Genomic DNA, 14,344 nt, shown 5'->3' on the forward strand with positions numbered 1-14,344 from the left:
TTCAATAAAGCTGCCCAGGGTCCCTTTTCTCTCTCAAGACACAAAGGAATAAAAGGTAAAGGTCAATAAATACCTCTTCATAAAGTCCATAGAGGTCTCATTTAATTCACAAGTAGTACTATATCTTTTCTTCATCTCACAAAGGTAGGGGTTACACAGAAAATATGCGAGTGTGCACTCAGTTCCCAATCAGGCCCATTAATGGAGGCTGTAGTCCCAGATAGGTTCCTGGCAGCAGAATGCCTGGTGCTCAGGGATTATTGAAGTCTGAGTTATGGCTAAGAAGGTTTTTTAAGAATTAAGTGAATCAGGGGCAGTTAGGTGGCACTGTGTATAGAGCACCAGCCCTGAAATCAGGAGGACCTGAGTCCAAATTTGATCTCAGACATTTAACATTTCCTAGCTATATGACCATAGGCAAGTCACTTAACCCCAATTGCCTCAGTTTAAAAAAAAAAAAAAGAAAGAAAGAAAGAATTAAGTGAAGCAGGACAGGAATCCTGCAATAGGATTTGAGGTGAAGAAGCTTGGTATTAGGACTGAAGTATGATGAAAATGAGAGAACTAAAGAACCTGGATTCTGCAGGACAGAGTGGGGCTGATGCTTTGCAGGACTTTTCCTCACTCCAACTTGCAAGTTAAAACAATGTTTGCAAGTTAATGACTGATGGTCATTGGTCCTTTTGGAAAATAAAGGATCACCACTATCAAGAACAAACAACATCCAAAGAACTGATATAGAGCAAGAAACATATCTGGGTGAAGAGAGAAAAACCAGTAATTTTTTTCTATCAGCCCAAGAACATTAAGAGCACATATTTATACTTTGTAAAATAAAAATTAAAAAAAAAAACAACCTTCTACTTAACATTTATTGAAAATCTATTTGAATCTTAGAATGTTAGAAAAAATTTATTAAACTTCTCAAAAAAAAAAAAAAAAAAAAAAAAAGATCAGGATAATCTGACAGTCCAAAGTACAAATATGAAAACATTTATGTCCTATGAAACATACTACTTCAACATCCAACTCAAAATCTAAATGGGATGCTACATAGTACCTGAAAATGTGGCAGGGACTCCCCAAATAGGTGACCAGGATGCTTGGAAAGCATACACATTATCTTCTTCTGATATGGTATTCAAGTCTTCTTCATCAAAGAAAGAACGCTGGAAGCCATTGGAGGACAACTCCACCAAAACCACCTGGAATGGAGAAAGTTGTTTCATCTCATTTTTAAAGCTGTAACCAACAGCAAATAAAGTAAGAAATGACAACAGAAGACCTAAGTCCAGTAATTCTCTTCTTTCAAAATCAGGAGGTATAACAGAAGTACTCATTCTCTTCTGAGTCTCTCACTGAGTAACTAAGTAAAGATTTTTACTTTTCCTTTTTCATAGAAAGGCTGCCTCCAGTTCTGAGATGATCATCACAGAAATATGTAGGAAAAAAAGATCCAAATATGTAATAGTTATTTAAAAACAGCACTATATAAAATATCAATCTAAAATTCACTTCTTTTTAGACTAAATAGCATAAATACCTAGAAAAGACATAGTTAAAAAAAAACAAAACTAATTTTTTTAAAAACTATTTCAACTATTCTGTATTCATTCTAACCTGGATATGACTCATTTGATACAGTCTCTCTGATTCAGAACGGGAATAATAAGATAAAAACAATTTAGGGCAGAGAAAATTTGGATCTGAATCTTGGTTTCATGCTGGGATGAAGAGCATTTTTACTAAAAAAGCAATACTACATTAGAGGTCAAATAATATGAGTTCTGTTCTATCACTTAGTAAGCTTGTCTCTTTGGGTAACTCTTGTGAACCTCAAGGAGATAATATTTTGGAAAATAAGGGACTAAAGTGTGTAACTTCTTCTGACTCTCAGATATTAAGATTCTAAGCTACTATTTCTCTAGTCTGAACATTATCCACTTTATCACTTTTGGTGGGTCATCTAATTACAGTTGTTACAGGAAGATTTTTGCTAAGTTATGTGCATAAATGCCTATCATCACTACATATGATCAATCAAGAAGGCATTGATCTAGTTATATGCAGAGAATCAGGACCTAACACATTTAGCAGATATTTAATAAATACATGTTAATTGATTTGAAGAATATACTTTATTCAAAAGAAGCAGGAGCAATATAAGAAAAAGGCAAAGATGGTACTGCATATTAAAATAATACACTTAAGTTAAGGAAGTCTGGGAATCTCAAAACCAAAGTAGGAAATATAATGGAGAACACTTACACAAAGATCAATATAATAAGTAAAACCAAATACATTAATACAATATTATAAAGTTAGAATAAACTCCTAGGACAAAAGGAAGTAATTAAATAAGGTGTTCAGAAAATGGACCAATTTCAAAAAACTTTTGTTTTGGATAGGTAGTATTTTTGCCTTTCTTTTTATCTCCAACACTTAAAACAAAGTACTAACACATTTAACAAATGTCTATTGACTAAATGCCCTTTTTAATCCCAGCTCCAGAAATCTCTTCATCCTGGAAGTTCTTTCTAGTCCTGAAATTCACACAGTAGAAGTACATTCCACTCTCAGAACCTCCACTGAAGTAGAGTCCACATATCTCATTCCTTTTCAGGTTATACTCTGGACTTTTTCTGCCCCTCACTTTTCCTTTTCCTTCAGTGTGTTGTTTTTCCTCATTAGAGTGTTCGCAAGTTATGTTAGACAAGGACTATCTTTTTTCTGCTTATATCTGAATTCTCAGCATTTAGCATATTAGCCCAGACTTACATAGTAAGTCCTTTACAAATGCTAGTTAACTGACTAGATACCATATTTTAGGAAGAACACTGATAAGTCATAGAATATCCAGGTGTAAACAGCTTTTTAGGGTGGTAAAGAGCTTTGAGTTCATGTTTTTTGAAAATATTTAACATGAATAACAGTAGAAACAACATGCTAACCATGATTTAAGTATCTGAGGAGTTGTCATGGGAATGAGGGATTTGATTACTTTTGCTTGGTTTCAGAAGGCAGAGTTCAGAATAATAGATGGTAATTGCCAACTACCAAAATAAGACTTGATTTGAAGAAAAGATTCCTAATTAGAGCTATGCCAAAATGGCATAAGTTATCCAGAGAAATCATGGTTTCAAAGTTAGGAGAAACCTTAAAAGATCAACTAGTTCAATCCCCTCATTTTATTTCAGAGGTCCAAAGAAAAGTTATCGAAATACTTGTTGGGTGTGATAGAGAAGGGATTCTTGTTCAAGTTTGGATTGGACTTCTGAGATCCCTTCCAACTCGGTGTTTCTATAATTATATAAGGTGATAGAACTGAAAGCAGAATAATCACTTCTGGTGAGTTATTTTTATCCTGGATTTACAGTGCAAATACAAGAAAATACTTTGCCAAAAATGCAATTTAAATTCTATTACTAGAAATGTTGAGCTAACCTCTGGAATACAGCATGAAAGCTATTTCAGAATCAAACTGAAAAGGAGAGTTAAAGAAAATTATGATCCCATTATATCCTACAGAACCTAAATCCTGAAAAATTCAATAGCTAATATAAAAATAATAATGTTAATATTTCCAACCACTAATAAAAACATTCTTTGAATGAGTGTTTTCAGAGGGAAATCCAAAGTAGCTCCATCATTAAATTATATGCAAAGGCTTCAGTTACCTGAAGCATTCAATTCTTTCACAAAAAGTCATTCCACATTTTGAATTTCAAAAGCAAAAGAACTAAGTATGAAATGGCTTAGAAACAGATCATACTATGTAATAAACTTACTAATGCAAATTCAAATAGAAAAAAAAAATGATAGCATTTCTACTCTTAAATTCACAACATAACATACTTTGAGTAATTTCCCTAAAAATACTAGGGAAGAGGGAGTATTCAGGAGTTAATAGCTGACAATGTCAAATGCTATCATTGGTGCAATCCTTTGCACTTGGAATGTTTTGAATCAGATTTTGAGTTGGAAGGAAACTTGGAAGTCATGTTGTCCAATTCCTACCCAAGAGAAAGATGCCCAATCCATCTGAAGACTTGTATAGAGGGGCAACATAATTCCTCCCCTTAGAAAGGTTATTCTATTTTTGGACAGATCTAAACATTAAGGCTTTCCTCTCTAGATCTGGCAATCCAGACTTAGCAGACTTCTCACCTTGTATCATCTCTTCCCACATACTAGCCTCATCGTCCAATGCTAACTCCTCCTGAGGCCTTCATTTTGGAGACAGAACCAGGCTGGACAGAACTCCTTCCATTCCACCAGTGTTTCTGACTCTGAAGTTTGTTGCTACGCTCCCAATTAGATACTTTCCTTTCTCCCCATTTTCAGACCTCTCTTATGTGTATTCTTTTTCCATTAGAATGTAATCTTGTTGGATGTTGCTCTTTTCAACAATGAGATGATTCAAACCAGTGCTACTTGTTCAGTGATGAAGAGAGCCATTTAAAACCAGAGAGAGAACTGAGTGTGGATCACAACATAGCATTCTCACTCTTTCTGTTGTTGTTTGCTTACATTTTATTTTCTTTTTGTGTTTTTTTTCCTTCCTTCTTGATCTGACTTTTCTAATACAGCAAGATAATTTTATAAATATGTTATACATATATTGGATTTAACATATTTTAACATATTTAACATGTATTGAACTACCTGCCAGCTAGGGTAGGGAGTGGGGGGAAGGAGTGGATAATTTGGAACAAAAGGTTTTGCAAAGGTCAGTATTGAAAAATTACCCATGCATATGTTTTTGGAAATTAAAAGCTTTAACAAAAAACAAACAAACAAAAAAAGAATGTAATCTTATTTGTGGAGGGCAACGACTCTCTTTTCTTCCATTTGCAGCTCTGGCATTTAGCAGAGTGCCAAGCACACCACAAGCACTTAATAAATACATGTTTCCTGCTTGCCTACCTAAAAAATTCTATTTAATTCTGCTATTTTACTATGCCTTACTTCTAAGAAATATATAGTATTTTTAAATCTTATCATAAGCTAGAAAAGAGACATCTGCTATTCTTCTTATATCATAAAGAGGAGGGAAAGGGTCAAAAAGGAGAAGCAATAAGTTTAAATTTTCAAAAAGTCAGTAGTATAACCGGATAGCTCCCATATTACAGTTTATAAGGTATTTTCCTCACAACCATCGTATAAAAAAAAATAATAACACAAATATTATTGTCCTCATTTTAATAATGTGGATGCCAAGGCTCAGAAAACCAAATGGTTTAGTCAAGGTCATATTGCCAGTAAGTGGCAGAAATAGAACTCCAGCCCAATTCTAATGACTACAAAGCTCAGTGTTCTTTTTTGATCCAAAGTAGTTTCTCAAAAAAAATTTTTTTTTAATTTTAGTTGTTAAACCCGAAAGCCTCTATTACCCACTATTTTGTTAACCTTTCATTAACATAAAAGCTATATATGATTTCTATGGTAAAAAAGGGTACTCAATAAAATTCCAGTCACAAAAGCATTTGATGTCATACATTTCTTAAGATGAAAGTTGATCCCTTCTAAGTAACAAATTGGGAAAATATTTTTACAGTTAAAGGTTCTGATAAAGGCCTCATTTCCAAAATATATAGAGAATTGACTCTAATTTATAAGAAATCAAACCATTCTCCAATTGATAAATGGTCAAAGGATATGAACAGACAATTTTCAGATGATGATATTGAAACTATTTCCACTCATATGAAAGAGTGTTCCAAATCACTATTGATCAGAGAAATGCAAATTAAAACAACTCTGAGATACCACTACACACCTGTCAGATTGGCTAAGATGACAGGAACAAATAATGATGAATGATGGAGGGGATGTGGGAAAACTGGGACACTGATGCACTGTTGGTGGAGATGTGAAAGAATCCAACTATTCTGGAGAGCAATCTGGAATTATGCCCAAAAAGTTATCAAAATGTGCATACCCTTTGATCCACCAGTGCTACTACTGGGCTTATATTCCAAAGAAATACTAAAGAAGGGAATAGGACCTGTATGTGCCAAAATGTTTGTGCAGCCCTTTATGTGGTGGCTAGAAGCTGGAAAATGAATGGATGTCCATCAATTGGAGAATGGTTGGGTAAATTATGGTATATGAATGTTATGGAATATTATTGTTCTGTAAGAAATGACCAAAAGGAGAAATACAGGAGGCTTGGAGAGACTTATGTCAACTGATGCTGAGTGAAATGAGCAGAACCAGGAGATCATTATACACTTCAACAATGATACTGTATGAGGATGTATTCTGATGGAAGTGGATATCTTCAACATAGAGAAGATCTAATTCACTTCCAATTGATCAATGATAGGACAGAATCAGCTACACCCAGAGAAGGAATACTGGGAATTGAATATAAATTGTTTGCACTGTCTTTCTACCCAGGTTACTTATACCTTCGGAATCCAATTCTTACTGTGCAATAAGAAATTTGGATACTGTATCTAGATTATATTGTAACACATTTAATATGTCATCTAAGGGAGGGAGTAGAAGGAGGGAGGGAAAATTTTGGAAAAATGAATACAAGGGAATGTACTGTCAAAAAATTATAATTATAAAATTAATTTTTAAAAAAGTAAAAATATGATCTAGTATGATCTGAAAGTTATGAGTTGAATTTCCTAGTTCGACAAGTTTCATACCAATAGAATGGAAGTTAAATCCTAATCTGCTTTGTTGCAGATAATGATCACAAAATATTTGCAGTGATAGTGGATGTTTATTTGTATACAAAAAATGTTTGCTGATAATGAGGGATATCATTAAAAAATTCTTCCTCCAAATATAAATCATACAATAACACTGTGTAATGAGTCATAAGAAAAAATTAAATCCATTATAATTTTAAAAAAGATGAAAGTTGATCCCTTCTAGTCAAATTACTAAGTCCAGACACAAAAACTGCATGTAATTCTAGTAATGAATCTGCAATGAAATAGCAATTTATGAGTGAAATAGCTACCATTATTTAGCTTAATCAATCTAGACTGTTAAGTCAATCATCTTTCCATTATCTGAAGAGATTGGCATCTATTAAATTTAATTCCACCAAACCTCATTAGCTTTGATTTTGCTTTCTTCTGCTACCATCTTTCTCAGGGTTGCCACTGTGCTGAAAAGTGGCACTGCCAAACCAATCCGCAAGAACTTCTGACTCTTGGACTGGAAGACCAATGTGACATTTAAGGATCTGAAAAACAGAAAGAATGTATTTCTAGAAAGACCAAAATGAATGGAAATTTTGTGTCATGAATTATCTAGCTCAGCATTTAAGAGGTTAATGTCTGCTTTGATATTTTAAGCACACTTGTGACTCCCAATTTTACAAGGACTCATTATGGTAGGTCTCCTGGTATGAATACCAGGAACATAAATTTTAAAATAACAAAATTAAAATGTTCATTTCTTTCAATTACCAAGTTTTTTCTCCCTCACAACTCTCCCTGTCCCCTTCACTAAAAGAAAGAAAAAAATGAGAAGAGTAAGAGACATAGTGGGAAAAAAAATAAAGAGAAAGCAAGAAAGAAAGAATTAAAGACAGGAAAGAATCATTGTATAATATTGCATCATTGAATCATAGTCAAGTAAAACTAAATTCCCACCAATATTGACTATAAGCAAAAACTTACTTCTCATTCTTCATATCAGTCCACCATCTGTGTGTCATAAGATGGACAACGTACTATTCTGGGATTCTGAATAATTATTTCAGAATCAGAATTTAAGGGCTTTCAAAATTGTTTTTGTAATGTTGATATTATAGTATGGTTCTGCTCAACTTCTCCCTGTATCAGTTCAGGTAAGACCTGAATCTCTAAAACTTATTTTTCTTCATTTCTTCTAGTACAATAGCTTTCCTTTATATTTCTCTGCCCTGATGTACTTAAGTTATAGGAACTTTTAGTTTCCATTTTTTGCCACCACAAAAAGAACTGCTATATTTTTGTACACATAGGACATTCTCTTCTTTCTTCAATTTCTTTGTGTATAGGTCATGTATGCTCTGTTTAGTAATCTGGGTTCGGAGGGTAGGAACTTAAATTGTTTTCCAGAAAAGTCAGGCAAATTCATATTTCCACCAAAAGGACTACGTGTATGTTTTCCTGAATTCTTTCCAAAACCTGTCATTTTCATTTTTTCACTTTGATTTGGTTTAATCTGTACTTTTAGAAATTTGGAGAATTTTTCTTCATATAGTTATATATTACGTGGACTTTTTCCCTTGAAAAATTGCATTTTTATACTATTCAACCTTTTATATCAATTGAGAAATAGTTCTTGTTCTTATAAATGAGATATTTTAGAAATGAGACCTTTATTAGAAAAACTTGCTAGATGATATCATTCTTAATAGGAAAAATTGGGCAAATTTTAGATAAAACCTAAATTTCAAAATGTTTCTTTGGAGAAAAACTTCTAAAAAATGAATATTGAAACACATATAAATATCTTCCTTATGGCTTCACAGTAGCTCAAATTTCACACCATCAACAGCAAACTGATTCACATAGAAAAACCTGGGGTATTTACAAATTAAGCAAACTGAACTCCTGTTTCTCCATTTCCTCAGCAATAAAGTGATAGGCTTGATCTGATGGCTTCCATACAAAATCTTTACCATACAAACCTCTGCATCTAAAGCCTGTATCTCTAAAGAGATCAAAGACAACTACAACTATACACATATAAAAATGCATTATGAAAACATTCATAACTTTTTATTGTGACAAAGAACTAGAAACAAAGTAGGTATCCATCAATTAGCTGAATAAATCATTTTATATAAATGTAATATTGTATTATAAGAAAAACTGAAAGGTACAAAAACTGCAATTCAGTTGTTTAATAAATGCTTTAAAAAAATTTAATTTACCATCTATAGCATCCCCCTTCGGGCTACTTTAACTGCCCACCTGTTGGTGGCATGTTTAGGCCAAACTTACCCATCTTTGTGCACCAACCCAGATCCCACAGAGACAGACCACCAAGAGGTAGGGGTGAAGCAAAAAAGAACTTTATTCTTAGATAGCATATATTTATACCCCCCTGAGGATCCGGGGAAGGGGAGGTCCTCTAGGAACCTGGCATAAGGGGACTGGCCCGAGAACAAGGAGGCAGGCGTGTTAGGCTTTGAGAGCACTAAGGAGGGAGATGTGGCACTTGGGATCAGATACCGCCTCTTGGGGTTATGCCCCACCTCCATGTAGAACTCGCCTGAGCCTTGGTACCTCTCATCCCTCAGGTCCTCCCACATGCCTTGAACTACATTCCTTGCTCCTAGAGGTTTTTTAACCCATACACCATGCACATAATGTTCTTTTTTATTTTCTCCTCCAGGTGAAATACTCATAATTCTTTTTATTAATTTTAGCCATAATACATATCCTTTATCTCCTTTTACCCTTTTCAAGATGACCTTCAATTTGTTAATGCACTTTAAAAAATACAATACCCTAATGTGGTATAAGGAAAGTTCGTAAATTATACTGGCCTTTAGGTCTTTTTTTATAAAAAGCTGTTAATGATGGAAAAATGTTTTTGTTCAAAGGGAAAAAAATTGTATTCACTTTGAAATTATAGTTCTCAGACACTTAACACTTCCTAGCTGTGTGACCCTGGGCAAGTCACTTAACCCCAGCCTGGGGGGGGGGGGAGGAATATGAAAAAAAAAAAAAAAAGAAAAAAGAAAAGAAAAAAAAGAAATTATGGTGAACATTTTGATACCTAATATAAGCAGAAAAATAACTTAATACATGCTTCTAAAAATACCTACATGAAGAAACAGCTTTGGGATAGGATTTTATACAGGTTTAGAGAAATATGATCTTTGACAGAGACTTGCCTTCAATCTTTTCCAATCAATTGGCCCATATTTGGTTCTAATTATTGCTAGCTGACCTGCATATAGATTCCTCAGAAGACAAGTAAGATGACTTGGTACTCTCATCTATTTGAGTTCTTGCCACATTTTGTTGCAATTAATACAAAGGCTTAATATAGTTAATGAAGCAGGAGATATTTGCTGGAGCTCCCTTGCTTTCTCCACAATACAGTGAATGTTGGCAATTTGGTTTCTAGTTTCTCTGCCTCTTCAAGAATAAGCCTGCTCTTTTGGTAATTCTCACTTTGCATATTGCTGAAGTCTAGTCTACAGAATCTTAAGCCTTTAACTTTGCTGGTATGGGAAATAAGTACAACTGTTTAGAAATTTGAACACTCTTTGGCACTTATTAGGGGATAACTGATCTTTTCCTATTCCATGGCCACTGTTAAATTTTCCAAATTTGCTAGCATACTGAATGCAGCACTTCAAAAACATCATTTTTCAGCATTTTAAATAGCTGAGCTGGAATTTCATCATCTCCATTATAGTTTTATTGTTTGCAATGCTTCCTATGATCCAATTGACTTCATTCTCCAGGATGTCTGGCTCAAGACCAGGAACCATACCTTCATAGTTATTAGTGATGATTATTTTTGTATAGTTCTTCTATATAATTTTGCCACCTCTTCTTAATCTCTTTTATCATTCCCATTTTTGCATGAAACATTCCCTTGATATTTCTAATTTTCTTTAAGAGATTTCTTATTTTTCCCATTCTATTGTTTTCTTCTATTTCTTTGCATAGCTCAGTTAAGAACCATATTTTGCTCTGATATTCTTTGGAATTCTGCATTCATTGAGTTTATCTTTCCCTTTCACGTCTCTTCTTTCCTTAACTATTTGTAAAACCTAATTAGATAGCCATTTTGCTTTCTTGGTGTTATTTTTTTTTTAATTTTTGTTATTCTTATTGCTGCTCCCTCTTGTACAATATTGCAAATCTCCATCCATAATTTTTCTAATTCTCTATCTACTAGCTCTAATCTCTCATCATTTCTACTTCATAAGGGATGTTATTTAGATAATATCCATGTGGTCTGTTGGTTTCCCCTATTTTAATTTAAATATGAATTTTGCAATAAGACGCTGATGATCTGAGCCAGTCAGCTCCAGGTCTTGTTTTAACTAACTGTATAAAGCTTCATCTTTGTCTACAAAGTATATGATCAGTCTGATTTCTATACTGACCATTTCTATATTGTCCATGTTAATAAACATTAACAAGTAATGATCACATGTGCAATTACCTTTTAGGGTACTGAAAAAAGATTATCTGCTGTCTACTATGATTATCTGCTATCTTAACAAAGCTCTATTAGTGTCTGCCTTGTTACTTTTTGTACTCCAAAGACCTTACCTGTCAACTCAATAATGTTTTGATTTCTTACTTTAATTGTCCAATCCCCTATGAAAAATGTGATATCTTTTTGAGGGCATTATTTCTAGAAGATACTGTAGATCTTCATAATACTGATCATTGTTAATTGAAAGAATTTCAAAGCCTACATTTCAGTAGAGATGAGGATTTCTTTCAAATGAAAAGCTGTGACAATCAATAGACGAGTAGTCAGCAAAATGCCAATGTTCCTGAACAGACCACTAAAACAATGTGTTCTAAGGATATTTTAAGGGGCAAAGCACTTCCAACAAGGAAAATTATAAAGGAGGCAACACCTGAACTGAGATGAAAAGAAAAAGAATGGAGAAAAAGACATAAGACCAAAAGACTTCCCATGAAGGGTTAGGTTTAAAATTGATTCACTGGCTAGAATCTAAAGTATACATACCTGGTCTGACATGATGGAATGGGCAGTGACACACAAAGGAAGGGATCAAAGGTATTGCTCTGTTTTTGGCAGTGAGGACAAGTCAACGAAGACCTATAACAAAAAAAAAAAAAAAAAGATTAAATTTAAGACCATTTGTTAATGTATTTTTATGGTAAAAGAGCTTTTTTACAAATTCCTTGTGCAATTTATAAATTATAGTTGCAAATTGACACACTGCTCATACCTTGAAAATAAAATTAAATACTGTTTTATTGATTGCTAACCAGCAGATAAAACTGAGAAATCAGGTGGTAAAATGGTCCTTCTTTCTTTCTTTCTTTTCTGGCTGAGACAATTGGGGTTAAATGACTTGCCCAGGGTCATACAGCTAGGATGTGTTAAGTGTCTGAGACCAGATTTGAATTCAGATGCTCCTGACTTCAGGGCTGGTGATCTATCCACTACCTAGCTGCCCCCTAAAATGGTCCTTCTATCTCTAACAATACAGCTTTCATTAGACTGGCCAGAAAGATTTTAATGTATCAGAATAATGGGATTATAGATCTAGAGGTCTCATTAGACTTCACAGGCCATATTAAATCCTAATTTCTTGTTTTAGAGATGAGAAAACTGAAAGACAAGAAGGTAATGAGACTTGGCTAAAGTCAGACGGATATGATCAAATGGGATTTGAACCAGAACTCCATTGTTTTCAAAGTAATATGCACTGTTTCCCTTGCCCTTGAAATACTCAATTTTAAAATAATATAAGCTTTACCATTTAATTTTGATTAATATCACTGCCCTGTTTCTAGTTGTGTCCCAGTGGGAAAAAAAAAAAATGTAATCTGAAAATGATTTCACTGCGTGGGTAAGCGTGATTTAACAGGCTTCAGGCACAGATTGTACACACATAAGGAAGAGGTTATTATTTTACTGGTTTATCTCTGTGGTTCCTTCTTAATAACACAGTGGTAGAGATGGAAGGGACCCTAGAAATTATCTAGTCTAATGAGTCATTCTACAATTAAATAAGCTGATGTTCAGAGAAAGAAAATTATTCACCAAGTCATATAATCTCAAAAAATAAATGAATAAAAATAAACCCTAAGATTTGAAACTGTTTTCTGATTCAATAGTTAGCACCTTTTCTACCACATCACACTCCCTTTTCCACTCATCTTTGTCCTCCCCTCATGTTTTCCTCACAATACACAATGAAGTACAGCTTATTATCTACTGACCAAAGTTTTATTCCTGTTAATCTATTCAAGGAGATATCATGAAATGTTCTATATTTCTTATTCTAAAATTTTTTTAAGCATACAAAAATGAAGTATTTATGCATATAGAGTCCCAGATCTATGGATATGAGTTTACAATAGTTCACATAAACAAGCATCAGAGAACTTCAACTCTTAAGATACTGTGTTCCATATCCGTATACTATGACAGAAATCATCCAGCAAAAAAAATGGTTCCAATTTTACCCCAAGCTATATGGAGAGTAAAGTAGGAAAAAAGTCAGTGTTGTACAATTTCTAGGCCTATTTTATTAAGACACTCTCTATCAAACTGTAATGGATAGGATACTGAACTTGAAGTTAGGAAGATCTGATTTAAAATTCTGTTGCAGATAAGTATCTGAGTTATATGACCCTGGGTAAATCTTTTAACCTCCCTTTTGGCTCAGTTTCCTTATCTATAAAATGAAGCTATTAGACTCAATAACCTCTAAGGTTTCTTCTAACTCTAAATCTCTGATCCTCAGATTCATCATACTAAAAAAGTTAATAAAGGCTTATAATTCCATCATAACTGTATGTTTAAAAAGAAGCTATCAATTATATGAAGAATCCAAAAATGATTTTCTTCAGTCTAAATTTCAATGAAAAAAAATTCCAAAGTCACACATCTTCTTGACATCTCTAGGTTTAAGGTAACAAATGTATAATAATATTCATTTCTTCTTTGTCATTATACTTATACATCCTATCCTGATTATAAAATGATGAATACTAAGTCACTTCCTATCATTCATCTGATTTGTATCTTTCAATATTTTAAGTTGCTATTAATGATTAAAAAAAAAAAAAGTTTTGCTAACAAAATACATACAAATGGAGGTGGTTTATTCAGCCATTATTAATGAAGCTTTAATGATCTCTCTAGAACTGCTGCTGCTCATCAACTGATTCAACTGTAGAGCAGAAATAAATACTGTCATGTACTCATGCCTTAGATAAACTACTTCTCTAATTTTAAAGTCTCTTGTTTTAGCATAGAAAATACCCCCAAAAAATATTTTTGTTTTCTTCTTAATTTTTCAGGGAAATAATTTGCTCCTTTACATTACCACATGCCTCAGACTATTCTTTATACTTTTGACTTTACTAAGTGTATAGACAATCCACTGTGAGCTATTTAACTGATAGGTATAACATACTGGCAGTATTATTCTCCAGCTTCCCATTAAAACTACTTTGTAAAAATCTCCTTTTTTTTCTTTTACATTTCTTTCCATCTTTCTCTTTTATACTTTTCTACTACCCGTGCCTTGGTACACACAAATACTGTTTAGCTGCACTATGAGCACTCAGGACCAAAAAAGTTGATTATGTCTATTTTATTACATTTCCCCTAATGTCTTGGAATATTTTTTTTTAATACA

The 14,344-nt window shown here is 33.4% G+C and overlaps 1 protein-coding gene across 2 annotated transcripts in view; it reads right to left on the minus strand.

Annotated features, from left to right (window-relative positions):
* USP43 (ubiquitin specific peptidase 43) overlaps positions 1-14,344 on the minus strand; it is a 110,073-nt gene that overhangs the window by 63,002 nt on the left and 32,727 nt on the right. For both annotated transcript variants that reach the window (XM_074311932.1, XM_074311933.1), the window contains exons 4-6: positions 11,692-11,784; positions 7,075-7,210; positions 1,061-1,205 (exon numbers count right to left, since the gene is read on the minus strand). In XM_074311932.1, the coding sequence (XP_074168033.1) occupies positions 1,061-1,205; positions 7,075-7,210; positions 11,692-11,784 (374 nt within the window). The remainder of the gene's footprint in view (positions 1-1,060; positions 1,206-7,074; positions 7,211-11,691; positions 11,785-14,344) is intronic.

The sequence above is a fragment of the Sminthopsis crassicaudata genome, chromosome 4, assembly GCF_048593235.1.
Source record: "Sminthopsis crassicaudata isolate SCR6 chromosome 4, ASM4859323v1, whole genome shotgun sequence".
Classification (NCBI taxonomy): Eukaryota; Metazoa; Chordata; class Mammalia; order Dasyuromorphia; family Dasyuridae; genus Sminthopsis; species Sminthopsis crassicaudata.